The sequence below is a fragment of the Triturus cristatus genome, chromosome 4_1 (assembly GCF_964204655.1).
Source record: "Triturus cristatus chromosome 4_1, aTriCri1.1, whole genome shotgun sequence".
Classification (NCBI taxonomy): Eukaryota; Metazoa; Chordata; class Amphibia; order Caudata; family Salamandridae; genus Triturus; species Triturus cristatus.
Genome location: NC_140585.1, coordinates 523,415,232 through 523,433,178, shown reverse-complemented (window position 1 = coordinate 523,433,178; position 17,947 = coordinate 523,415,232). Strand labels below are relative to the sequence as shown.

The 17,947-nt window shown below is 42.1% G+C and overlaps 1 protein-coding gene across 4 annotated transcripts in view; it reads left to right on the top strand.

Annotated features, from left to right (window-relative positions):
* The window catches only part of ITPR2 (inositol 1,4,5-trisphosphate receptor type 2), a 1,506,646-nt gene that overhangs the window by 1,253,590 nt on the left and 235,109 nt on the right, over positions 1–17,947 (top strand). For all 4 annotated transcript variants that reach the window (XM_085652787.1, XM_085652785.1, XM_085652786.1 and 1 more), the window contains exon 46: positions 448–555. In XM_085652787.1, the coding sequence (XP_085508913.1) occupies positions 448–555 (108 nt within the window). The remainder of the gene's footprint in view (positions 1–447; positions 556–17,947) is intronic.

The following is a 17,947-nucleotide window of genomic DNA, read 5'->3' as shown; positions in this document are numbered from 1 at the left end:
TTGTAAAAGTTGATGAAAAGAGAAGTAAAAAAGAAAACACACAGAAAGGGGTATCAGTACAGTGCTTGAAGCTTTACTTATTTACTACCTCTTTGCTATGTTGAGATGAACACACAATCCCTAGCATGGATGAATGGGGGTGAGGTATTACCATGGAGATTATTGGCAGAGAAGCTAGTTAATTAAATCAGATTCTTGTACGTGATGACAACTTTCAGAACTATTTTCTAAAAGTCCATCCCAGACATTCGAAAAGTAGTGTAATGCTATACTGATAGCGGATTGGGCACTATGTAGAAGTGATATAACAAAACTAAAAGAGGAAAACGCCCATTGTTATTAACAAATCTGGATGTATTAGAAATCATAATTCAAGAGAGAGGTGGGTGGGGAAAACATGGTTTGAAATACTTGCCGCCAATACCAACTAATTGTGTTTCTTTTTAGCTTGCCCGCCACAACAAAACATTGCAGCAGATGCTAAAGCCAGGATCCTATTCAGAAGAAGGGGATGAAGCCTTAACGTACTACGCCAATCACACTGCTCAGATTGAGGTATGTATTTTTACAAGAGTACATGCTCACCAATTATTCTTAATATGAGGTACTGGAAATATTAAAATTTCTAAGTATATCATTAGAAATTCATCCCCCAAATCATCTCAGCACTTTGGCATCTGCTGACTGGACTTAAGGTATATATGTATGTCATTCTTTCTATTAGTACATAAATATTTGCTGTGATCATTTGTGCACCACCCGTCTCCCCCTATATCGTGTATCATGGGAATTCCCCTTCGTTGTACCAGGATCATCTGATGGTGGAGGTATGCACATTTTCAAAGAGGAACAACATCACAGTAAATAATCTTACTGTTAACAATAAGAAGTACATTGAATTCACCAATTACTGTAACGATGTTGGCAGTGAAAACAACAAATGCGAAGTACATGATCTTATGCCTGGCCATGCTCAGCCTGCAAGGTATAGTTTAGAATCCTCTAAAGAACCTCAGATGCTGAGCAGAAGGCTTGTTGTGTTTGAGATTGTTTGCCTTTGTAGTTATGTCTAAACAATGAGTGCTGTTGATCTATACAATTATAATGCCTATTATTTGTATGACTAAAGACAAGACACACAAGTTGCATAACCTGTGGTGGTATGACCACTATACTGCTATAATGCATTTTGTTCTTTCTGAATGTGAGGATACTAGGCGAGGTCTTCAGGCTACCGAACAATACATTTTCTCAAACCACCGTGTCATTAGCTATGCCATGTATTTCTATATAAAACAACAGATCTCCGTGTTGAGAATAATTGGAGCTAAACATTAGTATGACTTTGCAGGTTGTCTTGCTTGACACCAAGACAGGTCAGTGGCACTTGCTGGAAATGTAAACGTGAGATGGAAAAATTGATCCCTGTTGGGGACAGCTGTATCTGTAATTGGATTGATGCGGAACTGGTTGCAGCATTTCACTACAATCGATGATCCTCAGACACTCTCTTGCTCGTTTCTGATCAGAACTTCTTATTAAACTCTGTTACCCCAAAGGATTATGTTAAGATTATTTTAATGTAATTTCACAATCAATTTTTTGCCACTGTTTGTGGCCTACTCTATGTTCCCAGGATCCATATCGGCATTAGAAAGTTTAGTTGAGTAGTTGAATTACTTTTTGTCAATTTCATGGCTTGATTTTCAAACATATGTGTGCGTGAAATAAATCTGTTATCCCGCCTAAAGTCATTGTTATGAATGCATTACTCCAGTGAACTGCCTGGTGGTGGGTACTGCAAAGGAGTACACCTGGCAGAAATGTGAAAAAGCTTCTTTTTTTTTGTTTAAACCTTAAACATCGAGTCATCATCATCTGAGCCTCCGCTCCATGAGGTGCGTCCTCAAAAATTCTAGCACTTTAAAAATTATCTTTTTGTTACGGGAGATACCCTCTTGCAGAATGTTGCTGGGTTATAATTATCCACTCCGGTCTATTATGCTTACGTCTTTTTTTTTTTTGACCATGACCTCTGTCTTGTCTCCTTTCAATCCTAGGCAGCTGTTCGACATCCAGTTTGTGACATGCTTGACATTTGGAAGTGCATAACTCTTGAAGCATGTTCCCATTCATTGGTATAGAATGCTAATCATATTTGTATGACAGATTTCCCGTCGTGCTCTTGGCAGTGTAAGTGTGCCTCGCAGCATGCTTCTGGTGTTTCTCACTTGTGGGGAATTTTCTTTGTCTGTGTGTCCTGATATTTTTATTAAGTGATATATTTTATTAGTGAAACCTGACGGATTTAAGAATAACCAATCCTTGGTAAAGTTTTGATATGAGTGCTGATGGAGAAGACTTAGGGCCTTGGTGTTTGTCATTTCACTGAATAACCGGGTGTAATTTTGTGGCCAGATGTATTCGCATATGCTGTTAGGAGGGCATCAATCTTTTAGCATAATGATTTTGGTGTTTGTGTTTTGTTGTGTTTTGAGTGAGTGCCTACGCTGTCAAATACATTCATTTGTTTTTGTGGATATTATGTGTGAGGAATGTATTGTGCCTTAACACTTTTGAGGTGAGCCTATGTGGCTTGGGCAATGAGTTTCTGGACTTTGTCTTTCATCATATTACAAAGAAGCCAACAATTGCCTATTACCCGGCCCTTTGTGTATGGATGTGCTTTTGATGGAACTGCACTTTTCCAGTGAGATGGTATTGGTGCAGTTTCGTGCATGTGAGACTGCAGGTAGGCTATAAAATGGCTATTGTTATATTGCTCTTTGTGTGTTGCTGTGTTTGTTAAACGTGTTTTGCCGGGGAGCATCAAATGACAAGTTATACAACTAAGGTTCTATACTGACTTTTTGCATCTGTAAGATGGTCTTAAGGTATGTATTTAGATTAGGGGTCTCCAACTTTTTTCTGAAAGAGGAGCCATTTAGGTTCAATGGAACACCATCACAAGCTATTATTATTAGTGTTATAATTATGGCCATTACAGACAAGATTACATTAGTGGCCGTCTTATACAATTTAACTAGCAGTGATTTCCTCAGTTCATCAGGCAGTATTGCAAGTGGTAATGTAAAAACGGTTTTTCCAATTTGAAATGCCTCTACATGGGTAATGCTTAACAGATATAGCTGCAATGAATCATTCAATTAACAACTTTAAATGTATTTTGACAATCCAGCCTTTTGTCTCCAAACATCAGCCTATGAGTTCTGAAAGTACACATATTTACATCTCAAATATACAATTTTACATGTTTGCATAGGTATAATAATGCAACCAAGCAAATGCTTCTAATAGGGGGTCAGTAGGGTTGCATACAGGACAGCTACTTATAGGTAGCTGGAGAAGTAACAGTAGCTCGCGAGCAACTCATTGTAGAAGCCTGATTTAAATATTTCTGTGGGTGATAATGTAAGGAGTGGGGGGTGTGGTTGCTGCGGCACCACTTTCACAAATTGATGGCATCAGTGCCTTGTTAAGGGCATGAGGGCTTCAATTGGCCTGGCTGTATCTGATTGCGATTGTGGGTACTCTTATATGTGATGGATCTGTATTCAGTTAGGTGACATTGCTTTGACAACTAGATGGCTTTGATGGCTTGGGTGCATGGGGGTGTGGAGATGTTAGTCCACCATGTTCTGATGGAGTTGTGTGTTTTATAAGGAACCGAAATGCTAGGGCATATGAGGTTAATGCTTAAGTATTTTTTTGTTTATTGATTTACAAATCAGTACATCACATTACATGTATTGCCTTACCTTTGATATTAATTCATACTAAGTTACAATAAATAATTTTCAAGCAGAATTCTTCTTTAATACGGGGCATAGAATGCAGGAGAAAATGTATGCCACCCTTTGCAATATTTTTACAATATTGGCTGTGGTGATGATTGCCACCTCGATTCCTGCCAATCTATCCAAACCCTCCATTTAGGAAAAGCTTACCTGTGTCATAGTTTTCAGGTTTTAAGATTTTTATCTACGAGCATCCTGTTAGTTGTTTATATGTCACTGAAACTGCCCCCTCTTTAAAGGAACCCCACCTTAATGAGAACAGTTTTAAGCTGCCTATGACTGCATTTGGTAATGCTATTAAACCTTACATTTTTTTTACTGCATCAAACTGTACATTATTATTTAGGATGGAGATTGGACTTCCCTACTCTATCTTTACCATTATGGTCGGTATTGCAAAGTGGATTTGGGAAAAAGGGGGTGGTGATGGACAGAGTTTCTGAATGATGCAGAATACTCTTACCAAGTCAAGAGATCATGGTTTTAATCCATCACCGTTTTTTAGCTCACTGCACCATCCCAGCTCAGAACCTGGCTACATGCAAATTAGTCTGTACCTGTCCCAGTGCATGATGGGAACAGGGCAAACCAAACTACCAAGCCAATTCTTATACTGGGAAGGAAACAAGCTTCCGGGGACCGGTTTCTGGCATCACAGCCTTCGTCGGCCCGGCTTGCCTGAATCCTGATGGTGCAATGAGCAAGGGACTCACGTCTGAGCATACCCTCCCACACTAAGTGTGGATAAAATCGATTTGGGAAAAAGGGGGTGGTGATGGACAGAGTTTCTGAATGATGCAGAATACTCTTACCAAGTCAAGAGATCATGGTTTTAATCCATCACCGTTTTTTAGCTCACTGCACCATCCCAGCTCAGAACCTGGCTACATGCAAATTAGTCTGTACCTGTCCCAGTGCATGATGGGAACAGGGCAAACCAAACTACCAAGCCAATTCTTATACTGGGAAGGAAACAAGCTTCCGGGGACCGGTTTCTGGCATCACAGCCTTCGTCGCCCGGCTTGCCTGAATCCTGATGGTGCAATGAGCAAGGGACTCACGTCTGAGCATACCCTCCCACACTAAGTGTGGATAAAATCGATTTGGGAAAAAGGGGGTGGTGATGGACAGAAACCGGTTCTAGGATGCTTGTTTCCAGTCCAGGGAGGACCTGGCTTGGCAGTTCGGGCTGGACTGTTCCCATGGGGCACAGGGTCGAGACTGATTTGCATATGGCTGGGTTCAAACTGGAATGGCATGGTGAGCAAAAAAACGATGGATTTAGGCCCAGATCTCTGTACTGGGGTGAATGTATGACATTGTTCTGCATTCTGTCCATCAATTGTTGTTTTTGCATTTGTCACCCCGAGTGGGAAGGGTATGCTCAGACGTGAGTCCCTTGCTCTCCATGCCACTGGAATCAAGCTATCCTGGCTGACGAGGGCTGAAAGCCCGAAACCGGTCCTAGGATGCTTGTTTCCAGTCCAGGGAAGACCTGGCTTGGCAGTTCGGGCTGGACTGTTCCCATGGGGCACAGGGTCGAGACTGATTTGCATATGGCTGGGTTCAAACTGGAATGGCGAGCAAAAAAACGATGGATTTAGGCCCAGATCTCTGTACTGGGGTGAATGTATGACATTGTTCTGCATTCTGTCCATCAATTGTTGTTTTCGGTATTGCAAAGTGGCCACTGGTCATAAGCTGCTGAACAAAAAAAATAATAAACGAAATAATAAAGGCCTCCTTATTTCCCACTTTAAGTTTGTACCCAGAAAGCATGCAAAGCCTTTTTTAGGTCTGGCCTTACAGTGCAGCAGTCGTTAGGCACATTAGCGATTCTTTAATATATAAAGAGAGCTTTGGCTGTGTACCAGTTGAGTGTTGCTTTCTCATCCCATCCTAGTGGATGTTTGAATATACCATTTCCCCCGTCCATTGCAATGCATGAGTGAGTATATTATATCTAAAAAGTGCACCCAATCATTGCAGATGCAATTCTTTTATTTTGTGTAATAGGCACATTGAATACATAATGCAGTCTTGCAGTTAACTTTTTACTATATCAGCCTTTTTTGGCATTGTTCTCTCCATGCCCAAGCTCTCATTCATGCATGTTACACCATTGAAGGCCAGACATACAAACTTTGTGAGGGCTTATTTTAAATTAGGTTCCATTGAATTGTAAAGTAAAAGGAGATGGCAAAATCATCAAAGGTAGCTGCAGATACGCTTATGCCAGTAATTTAACCCTAACTAATGCTTGTTGCATTCTGTCTCTGTGCTTCCTCATTTGTCTTGCTTAGGTAGTGGAAGTTGATTATTAATAACCCACTGGTGCAGGGTCACCCTTTTTGTCCACGGGTTCTTAACAAGTAAGGAGGAATCGACACTGGAGTGAAGTACAAACCATAGGTCATTTAATTAGCATTCATGAATGGGGCTCCGTCCAACAAGCACCATAGAGATACTCAAGGAGAGAGCACACCGAACAATGGTTACATGGGTTTTTATAGCAAAAATCACAAATAAGGGACGCGCAGAGGTAAATCGAGCTTTGGCAAGAACACACAAATGAAACAATCGGTAAGAATCAACAGCCTTGGTGCCTTGTGTAACTGTTGCATCCTGAAGCTGCACAACAAAATATGCTATCTGAGCAAACTTTACTTGAGGCTTTACCACTGTCTGAAAAACCCCGTGCAGACGCCAGCTGTTCTTTTGCGCTGACTCTGCATGTATACACAGCCTAGAATGCCCCAATCTAGATTCTTTACTCATGCTTATACAGATGCGGTGTCAAGGATAGAGCCAGGCTGAAAGCAGAGCAGGGGTGACAAATGGATGAGGCATAGCTTAATCAAAAAACAAGAGGATCAGATTTGACATTTTAACAGTCCTTCCTTTTCAGCCATGCTGAATCCATTCTAAAAAAGTACATATATTAATCTTGAATGTTGATATTCATAAGTTCATAAATTTCAGTGTGCATCATCATTTCTCGATTCAATTCATGAACATTAATCGGGAGAGGTTTAATATGATTACAAGCTGTACATATTGTAGGAGCACATTGAATGCAGCAAGTGAGAAAGATGGCTCCTATAATTACTATTCCCATTAATAATTTCCAACCCCAAGTGGAAATAAGTCCCTGTACCTTTTCAGACCAGGACCATGTTCCTTGGTCTTGATGTATTTCTGTAGCTATTTTATGTAATTTGGAAATGGAGTCATAGACAGAAGTGGCGCGGTCAGTTATGAATTTGCAACAGCTACTACCGATGACGCGGCATGCTCCACCACGATCGGCGAGCACTACAACAAGCACCATTCTGTTTTGAAGAGTTACAATCCTTGTAATTTGGAGCTCTTTTGTAATATTTCCTAGAGCCATTGCTGTCTGATTAATCACTACTTCTACCACTCGGGTCAGGCGTCTAATCTTCTACTATTTAGGGCTGCACGAACAAAGAAAAAAAGTCCCAAATTAAAATCAACGTATTTCTGTAATACTGTATCAGTCTAATCTACCTCATCATTATTTATAGTTCTTTTAAATCTATTCAAAGAAATGTCATTAAATTGTTTCTGGTCTTTGTGATAAGAGGCAGGTGCTAAGAACACAGGGGGAAGCAAAAACGACACATAGCAGATGCCGGACCAACTGACTGTTAGGTGATAACCTTTGTTTCCACAAATGAAGTAAGTGTTATGGGAAGATAAAAAACTGCTATTGTTCATTCCAGTGATATTCAACACTGTAGTACAGTCACTTTTTCCCACGGAAATACTGCCAATACTGCTCACACAAAGTTCTGCTCGGGCTCTGGTTACAGCGATAACAGGAGGCCCATTACCCTTGGCTGTTCGAGTGTTTGGAAAAACATATCTTGTGTAGGCATTCCCTCTGCGATACTCCTCCATTTCCCATACAGTTCCTTTGGCTTGTGGATCCCCTTCTTCATCGGGGTAACTAACCTTGTTTAGCTGAGCATTGAGTCTTCCTACATCAGCTTGAGTGATATTACTAATTGCAGAGGCCCACAAAAAGGGCGAACCAGGCTCTACAGGAGCTATTATGTGAAAATGGCAAGGAAATGAAAGGTGTTCCTCCCTTCTGATGAGCTGGCATCATTCCACATACCCAGCAGTTGGTAGTGTTCGTAGCATTATGAGTATGATGTAACATTTGGATGCAAGTGTTATTGAGGTAGGACATCCAATGGTTTGTTCATGGTAGGGAAGAGTGAAGTAATAATGTTCCGTGGGGACAGGAGTAGTAGCTAGCAATAGGGTTTGAGCCGGAATCCCTTTCTCCATTGTCCCAAAAACTGCTGCCAATATTCTCAACAATATGATCAGAGTCACCATACACAGAGTCTTGTCATTACTCTGCAACTTGGATCCCAATTTCTGCATTTCCCCTTCTTGGTATCGATACAACCACAGGTCGGAGAGAGATCCAGGCACCATTGAACAGGTATCACAATCCCCTCTGAGCCTAGTTCAGCCGATTCGGTGACCCTACCGTGTCACAGCTGAACCGTTCCACTAATTGAAACCGGTCCTTCGGGATCTCTATCTGCTCCTTCCCTCCCTTGGTCGTAAATCGTACCTTGTTGCTGAAGGCGTAGTTTGATCAGGAAATAAAGTGTCTTCGTTCAAAGGAGCAACACTTTTCTGAGTCTTTCAGATGTCTTTCAGATCGTTTCTGCCTTCTGGCTGGAGAACAGTTGCTGGGATACGCTTGCAGTGTGTGTGACAAGGACAGCAGTTCGAGTCGCAAGCAGGATCTGCTCCGGATTCTTCCAGCGAGGCTCCAAATTTTTAGAATGTTGGAAGTTTTTTATGAGGAGAAAGTCACCAGGTTGAAGACCATGAGCCAGACCCTCTGACTTGTCTGGAATAGCTTCATGCACCTGCTGATGAATCAGAGACAGTTTCTCAGTCAAGTTTTTTAGGTAATCACTCAAAACAGGGTACTTTCTTTAATTACATTTGGCCTTGGGGGTCCCCATACATTCATAGGCCTACCAAAGACTATCTCATAGGGAGAAAGTCCAATCTTACTATGTGGGATGGAACGAACAGAGAACAATGCTAGAGGCAAGGCATCTAGCCAATTAAGGCCTGTCGTTGCTTGTATCTTTGCTAGTTTCAACTTCAATTTGGCATTGTACCTTTCTACCAGACCTGCTGCCCGAGGATAATTAGCAGCATGAAATTTCTGTTTTACCCCTAAACCTTTCATTCGGTACTCTCTTATCTGGCCAGTGAAGTGGGGGCCGTTGTCACTCCATAGGACTCTACAAATTCCAAAACGGGGGAAGAACTCCTTCAACAGAACTTTAGCTGTTGTCACGGCTGTGTTGTCTTTTGGTGGGACCACTTACTAAAGGAACAAACCTCAACTAACACATACTTCAAATTATTACAGCGTTCTAACTGAATATAATTCATTTGAAGTGCTTTGAAGGGAACCTGAGGTGGAGAAAATCAACCAGTAGGGGGTGATACTCCCTTCCCAGGATTATAATGTAAACATATCATACAATGTTTAATCAAATGCTCAGCCGTTTTCCGAATTAGTGGATTATCGCAGACCTGATCTGGTTGGGAGATGGTGTGTTTGGAACTAACGTGAGCAGGTCCATGAGCCATAGTCAAAAAAGGTAATGAATAGGCATAGGGCAACTTCCATTTTGACATATCTTTTGACCTCCAACATTCCTCATCATCTAACTCTCCTTCCTTTTGCCATTCTGCCCATTTTTGTTCAGTGGCTGACTGCTGTATTTCCTTAATCTCTGCATACATGTTTTCCCATCTTTCAGCTTGGGATCGTAGTACATATACTTTACTCGTGAGTGCACTTGCAGTATCTCGTGCAACTTCGTCAGCGAAAGCATTTCCTTGTCCCACCTTGTCTGTAATTTTCTTTAGGGTACTACATTTGATAATGGCTACACTCCTTGGCAATGTCAAGGCAGTAAGACGACTATTTACCAATTCGCCATGTTGTATTTTAGAACCATGGGAGGTTAGGAATTCTCGTTCCTTCCAAAGTTTGCCAAAATTGTGTGCCACACCAAATGCTTACTGGCTATCCATATAAATATTTACTGATACTCCCTGACTGAGTTCGCAAGCCCTTAAAAGCGCAATGAGTTCAGCTGCTTGGGCCGATTTTTGTGGGATACAGGCTGTTTCCACCACAGTTTGTAATGTAATATAACATAGGATGGAGAGGTGGTGCCATCAGGTAGTTTTAAACAAGAGCCATCCACCCATAGTTCTCCCTCAGGATCTGACAAAGGTGTATCCTTAAGATCTATTCTTCCCTTAGTTTGTTCTTCTGTGAGGAAAATACAGTCATGTAAATCTTGAGTTTGTTCAGCTGGCAAAGATAACAATGTAGCTGGGTTTAATGTCAAACATCTCTTGAGTGTGAAATGAGGTGCCAAAAGCGTAAGTTCGTATCCTGTGAGTCTAGCACTAGTCAAGTGTTGTGATTTAGTCTGGTTTAGGAGCGCATTTACAGAATGTGGTACCATAAGCTTGTTACTCAACACTATCCCTTCAGATTGTCGTATAGAGATGGCGGTAGCAGCAACTGCCCTGAGACAACCTGAAAGTCCTCTGGCCACTGGGTCTAATACAGCTGAGAAATAAGCACATGGACAATGCTTATTACCATTTGGTTGTGTCAAGACGGACAATGCACATCCTTCTCTCTTGTGTACATATAGTATGAAAAGTTTTGCATAGTCTGGAGTGCCTAACACTGGAGCAGAACAAAGGGATGCACGAAGCTGCTGATATGCATCTTGACATTCAGATGTCCATGGTAGAGGAGAGGGAGTGTCTTTAGTAACAAGGGACAAAAGAGGTTTGATTATAAGTGAGAAGTTCAGGATCCACTGTCTACAGTAGGAAGTAATACCAATAAGTGCCCTGACTTCTTTTTGAGTACTTGGAATAGGAATCCTTAGGATAGTTTGAATCCTGTCTTTAGTTAGAGTGCGGCCTTCCTTAGACAAGAGGTGACCCAAATAAGTGGCCTCAGACTGACAATATTGCAGCTTCTTACTAGAGACTTTATGTCCCTTAACAGCAAGATGATGCAATAGGGAGAGAGTGGTCTCTTTACAATGCTCAACTGTGTCTGCGGCTAGCAAAATATCATCCACATATTGCACAAGTGTAACTCCTGGTGGCAAAAGAAGTTCATCCAACTGTCGTTTAAGTGCCTGACTGTAAATGCTAGGACACGCTGTATAGCCTTGTGGAGCCCTACAGAATCTAAATGAGCGGCCCCGTAATGAAAATCCAAAGAGATATCAGCTGTTTTCATGTATAGGAATAGAGAAAAAGGCGTTCTTGAGGTCGATAACGGGAAATATAGTGGCTGTAGGTAGGATTAATGTCAACAAGGTCGTAATATCAGATAAGATAGGATATTAAGGAATCACTATTTTGTTGACTTCTCTTAAATTAATCACAAATCGGTAAATCTTATCCCCTGTTCCATCGCCCGGTTTTAAGATAGGGAGAATGGGGCTATTGCATACATTAGAGGAAACTTCCTCAACCACTCCTGTATGTATCATGTCATCAATGATACATATCAGCGCATCCTCACCTCCCTTTGATATTTTATATTGCAGGACCCTTGATAAGGAAGCATCCTCCCGAACCTTTATATGCATTGGGGAAATGTGCATTCTTCCCACATCTGTGCCAGCAGTAGCCCAAACACATGAAGGGACAGAATCAAGGTCCGAACATAAAGAAAAATTATATTGTTTAGGCAATGTCTTTTTCCCAAAAATGACACGTACTCGAGATGGGCAACAATGTATAGTAGCATGGAAATATTTCAAAAGATCGAGTCCCATCAGATTATCTGGAGCATGTGGGGGAAGTGAAAAAGGGGCGGTAGTGATGACATTTTTAACCTGCAAATGTAGTTTTTGGGACACAGGGCTAGGAGTTGGTGTTCCATCAAATCCTATCGATGTAATCACTTGGCCAGACAAGGGTGTCCCAGGGACCAGTTTCTGAGATATTGCACTATGTGTCGCCCCTGTATCCACTAAAAATTTCTGATCCTGCCCATGGATAGTGGCTGTTTTATAGGGCCCTGACTGGTCTACAGGTATCTCAACGGGTCCCCCTCGTCATATGCTGTCTTAGGCAAAATGTGTTCCCACAGTTTCCTCTGATTCCCAATCCTCCATAGAATATTGATTATTTTGTTGATCAAAATAATTTCCTGACCTATTTCTCTCTGGAGCTTGAGCCTGCTGTGGCTGCTGTCGGGGAGCTGAAGTCCCCCGACCACCATTCACTTGTCCCCTTCCTCTCCCACCAACAGCTAAAACAGGACATTCGGAACACCAATGTCCCTTCTCCTTACAATAAGCACATTGATCCAGCCCAGTGGAGTTTGTCTACGCGGTGGCCCTACTAGAGGTGGTTGTCTGAAATTCTGACCATAATTTTGACCTCGACCTTAAGGTCCATAGGCCTGGACCATCATCACCTTAGTTTTCAATTCTTTTCGTTTTCCTTCTTTTCGTTCTTGCTCAGTGGTCACCTGATTCTGATAATACTGAGCTATATCTAATATAGCTTTCAGGGTTACTGAAGCCCATGTACTCTCAGAATTTTTTAAGCGAACCGATATCTCAGGAAGTAAATTTCCCACAAATTGATCTACGAATAAATGTGCACCCGTAGGTGTAGATGTATCTTGCCCACTAAAATCGTGGAACACTTCCTCAAAGCGAGTAAAGAAATCAGGGACGGCCTCTCCCTGTTTTTGTTTACAAGCAGTGAGAAGTGCCCAATCTATTTTCCTGGCCGGAACAGTCTTTTTTATATAAGGGAGTATGTTTCCAGGAAGATCCAGTATGAGCTGACTAGGTTTCTTACCAGGCTTCCTATCCCTATCGGCTGCTACTATGGCAGCCCAGTCTCCTCCCAAGTCAACAGCATGATCCTGTTTCCGGGTAAGTCTCCACATATCTGGTGGCTGGATCATACCAAAAAACCTATCAATATCTGCTAAGGTCATGATACAAGAATCAATGGCTGCCTGTACATCATCATAAAATCCTCTAGGATTTTTCCGTATGTCTGGTAAGAAGGCTTTTAAAGTGAGTACATCTGTCCTTTTCCCAGGCACTATATCTCATTATACAAAAAATGGGCTCTAGCATCAGGACTATTAGGGTCATCATTATCTGCATTCCCCCTGCAGGAATGAACTGTGGCGCAGCTTCCCTCATAGGTCTTATTTGAGGAGAGGAAGAGAGTTCATTACGATATCCAATTATCGTTGCAATGGCAGTGTTAATCCGCCTTACAGGGAAAGCTTCTATCTGACACTGTCGATTAATAGCTCTAACATCATCAGGGTCATTCTGTCCTGTAGTCATCTCCCATTGGACCATAAGTTGATGAGAAAGCTTATTTATGAGTCAAAGAAGCTCGCCCTCAGAAAAATCCTGTATCTGATCTATCATTTATCCTACCTCCATTTCTAGATCACTCAACCAATTTAATACCATCAATCTTATCGCATCTTGACGTGATTGAGATACAGTAGAACAAAGAATTCGAGGGGTCAGGACAGATACAGAAAGTACAGGATCATCAGTCATATCGGGTGCAGTGGCCTGGGATGGAGGGGGTAGAGGATGTACCGATACTGGTTGGAAAATAGGAAGCTGGATAACGGTGGGCAAAGGAGGTGGAACTGGAGGTACTGGGGGAACGACATTTGGTGGTCCAGTGGGGAAGAGGTGTTAAGGGTACATTTGGAGGTGGGGGGTCGTTCGATCAATAGTCCATCAATGTCTGAATCCACATCCTTTTGGTGGACCTAAACTGCTACTGTCGGTCTAACTATATATTCCTTAGATATTAATAATCTATGCTCTCTATCTAAACATTCCTTTTTCTCCTGAACTTCCTTATCATTCAATTCCTTATACTTCTGATACTCTGTCTACCTTTCCTGTTTCCTTTATACCTTCTCTGCCTTGAGCTGCCGCTCCTTCACTTCTTTCCTCCACATATGCAAACTGTGAAAACATAGCTGGCCTAACTTTCTTTAAAAACAATCGTTTCTCTAGATACTAGAGTTTGTGAGGGTCCACTGTTCCCTCTAATGGCCATTGCAACTGGGGATCCCCTTTTGTATATTTGTTCCACAATGCATTATACATGATGGGACAAATACCATATTTGGTGTACATCTCAAAATTCGGCATACTTTATGGGGGCGCCGGCTGACTTGCTTCCAAAATGCTTTGCTTATTGCAGCAGCAACAACAAAACTTCCAAAGAGTGCTAATCATAGGCAAGTTATATAAGATATAAAAAAACTTATAAACAGAGAGAAATACAAATATTCTCACATTACCTGTAAGAAAAAATGTTAGTCAAAACAAATAGCAAGTTCCAAAACAGATTCTAATTTCCAAAATTCCAAACAGATTCTGAACGGATACCAAACAAAAGCCAAGGCAAATACAAAACAAATTCTAACCAAATGAACAGGTTCAATACAGATTTACCTTATGTGTAGTCTTCAACTCCCACCTGTCGATCCTCCCTGATCCAAAAGAATGACCGTCCGAGGGCCCCAGTCAAGGCCAGCAGCCGCCAGCGAAGTTCGTCTTACTGACCCGATCTCCTCCCCTGGTCCGACTGCAAGCCCTTGATGGGGCCCCACGTCTGGGTGGCAATTTGGAAGTGGATTATTAATAACCCACTGGTGCAGGGTCACCCTTTAGTCCACGGGTTCCTAACAAGTAAGGAGGAATCCACACTGGAGCGAAGTACAAACCATAGGTAATTTAATTAGCATTAATGAATGGGGCTCCGTCCGACAAGCACCATAGTGATACTCAAGGAGCGAGCACACCGAATGATGGTTACATGGGTTTTTATAGCAAAGATCACAAACAAGGGACGCCCAGAGGTAAATAGAGCTTTGGGAAGAACACACAAATGAAACAATCAGTAAGAATCAACAGCCTTGGTGCCTTGTGTAACTGTCGAGTTCTGAAGCTGCACAACAAGATATGCTATCTGAGCAAACTTTACTTGATGGTTTACCACTGTCTGAAAAACCCCATGCAGACGCCAGCTGTTCTTTTGCGCTGACTCTGCATGTATACACCGCCTAGAATGCCCCAATGTAGATTCTTTACTCCTGTTTATACAGATGCGGTGTCAAGGATAGAGCCAGGCTGAAAGCAGAGCAGGGGTGAGAAATGGATGAGGCATCAGATTTTACATTTTAACAACGTGGTCATCCTTCCTTAGTTATTAGTCATCTCCTGCATCTCCAGTACAGTCCTCATAGAGCTTCATGCTTGACAAAGTCCATTCGCCCTTGGACAATACGAATTTGGACCACGTGTGAAGAATTTTGTGAAAAGAAATGGCAATGTTTTTTGATAGGAATACTAATTTAAAATGCTGGAATGAGTGGATTACAGGAAAAAAACTTGTTTGAAGGTGGGCAAAAAGGTCCCTGCAAAGTGTCTCAGTGCTCATGCTCCAAGGGTGGTAAAACAGTGTGGGCTAGGTTTCCCAGAAATCACAAATAAGAGTGGAAGAGCACACCACGAAGTAGAAACATTAAAAAGAAATTAAGTCTGCAAGAGGTGCACAGCGAATTAGCATGCCTGGAATTTCTTATAAATGGGCTTGCTAAAAACTTAGGCATTACTGAAAAAATATCAAATATGTAAACCACAACAATTATGGCAGAAATTACGAATCCATGATCTCACAAAAATGAAGAAATTTCAGCAAAATGGCTGGGGCAGCAAACCGAAGTGTGACTGATTGCCGAAAGCACTGACTGGCTAACAAAACTAACAGTGCTATGGTGAATTTAAAAATAGTGCTTTCTTGAGCAGGCAAGAATAAGTGGAAACCCATAAGCAAAGTTGTCTTCCAGCCATTGTCTACAGGGGACACTGTTGTACTCTATTTAGGCAGAGTCCTGAAGCACACTGGGTGTCATAATTCATCTTATGGTCGCTGCTTCACCTGTAAGCGGTGGTGCAGGTGGTCTCACTGTGTTCTGTTTTAGGCATTTGTGTGTGTTGACTGTAACATGGGATCTGAAAAGGTGGTTTTAAAATTATGTATTGAATCAGTGAGGTTTCTTTCATGGTTTCTCCAAAGCACAAAGTTAAAAAAGGGTAAATAGGCAAGAGATTATTAAAACTGTCTACAAATGTCTACATTATGTGGTCAGCATGTCTCTGCCATCTTTAATTACAGATAAGGGTCACGGCATTGGTTTGACTGTTTGCTTCAAAGTTGCTACACACAGTCCTGTGGATTAACACAACACTAATCTCACTGCAACTCTGGGCTTAAGGGTCTCTCTCCTCCATTGGCAACTGGGTCAGTTTGGTAATTGTAGAGATAGCAAATGCTAGCCTAAAGCAAACATAGGCCCAATTCTTGCATATCCAATAGCAACATTATTGTCGAGCAGTAAATTAAAAATGATCAACTGTTAGAGGTGTCCGCTGTAAGTTTTCTCTGATGAACAGCTGAGTAAGTAATGAAACCTGGGTAGAGAGGCCATCAGCATCAATACCTGGTATTATTCTTTTATTTAGAAAGTTTTATATAGCGCGATCATGACCGCCGAGGATATCAGAGCGGTTTACAGGTTGTGGAGTAGGACGTGTACATGCAAACACAAATATTCAATATAGAGAAAAGTACATAGACTTAAAATGTACAACATTCTAGTGAGCCTTGTCTCTAGGACAGAAAACATTATCGATAGCCCGGGAGTAAAGCATTACAAGCGCCTGGATACCCAATTGCGGGATTAGGCACTCTTTATAAATCCTGATTGATTGATTAAAAGCAGCGAATGATGGGGTCCAGAACAGCAGTGCCCTTTCTTGGGAAGGAGGATTTTTAAGGCACTGTAAACATCAAGGAGCTCGTCTTTCCTTCAAAGAGAAAAGCAGTGTGCTACTTAGTATCAATCAAACGTGTAAAATCAATGTACAGGAAATGTTGCATTGGGCAATGAGGTTTTCAATGGGTAGGAGATACATAACGTCTTTACTGGTAGGCCTTATGACTTAAGAGTGCATGGTCGGAAGAAACAAATGTCCTGATGAGATTGTCTGTGTATAAAGTCTTATTGCTACCCAAAAGAACCCTTCTTAGGAGCCTTACATTAGTAACAGTTTAAGAGAAAAAGGTTCTAAACACATGCCTTGCAGCTTGCATGCAGCTGCTTGATGCTGGTTCATAGCTCACTGTGCTGTATTAGAAGGATTTCAACCTGTGAACTGCAACTAACAATATTATCTGTGTTAAAAGCAGTAACCCTTCTAACCTGTCTACTTAAAATAAAAATATGTGATCAGCGTGTTACACATAGTTCTTTGCAGAAGACACATTAACCTTCTGTGCTAAATTATGAGTCAAAACTGTGACTAAACAAAACACAGATCTCTTCAGCAACCGCATTAACCACAGATTCCTTAACGTAGAATTATCCCCAGACGTGAGACTGGACCGGGAAATCTTTCTTGCCCAGCATCTCTGCGCACCGGGGGGCGGTACCTCGCGACTCCGCCCCGACGTCCTCTGCGGGCGTGACGTCAGCAAGGTCACATAAGCCCCACCCCGGCGCACTGACATCGGTTTTCTTCTTTTCCGCGTGCAACGCGGACCCAGATCGTGTTCCTGGCCCGTTTCAGGCCTTCTTTTTACGCTTAGCGTTTTCCTGGGTACAGTGTGCGAATGCCTTCGGGCTTCAAGACGTGCTCGTTTTGCACATGCCAGATGTTGGCGACGGATCCTCACTCCATCTGTATGTGGTGTTTGGGGAAGCACCCTTCTATCAGGGGCCCTCTTTTACAGACTGCCTTTCCCTCCTTGCCCTCTGTGTTGTCTCCCCCGTCACGGGAGGCCCGCTGGTTAGATTCCTGGGGGCGCAACATCTTCGCCTCCTCCAGTGCTGCTTTGCAGGCCCTTAACACTATTTGTGTGTTGGCCAGAGCCACTTCTTGCTTATGGGATTCGGCGGAGTCCCTTATGTCTTCCGCTTCTCACGAGGGTGC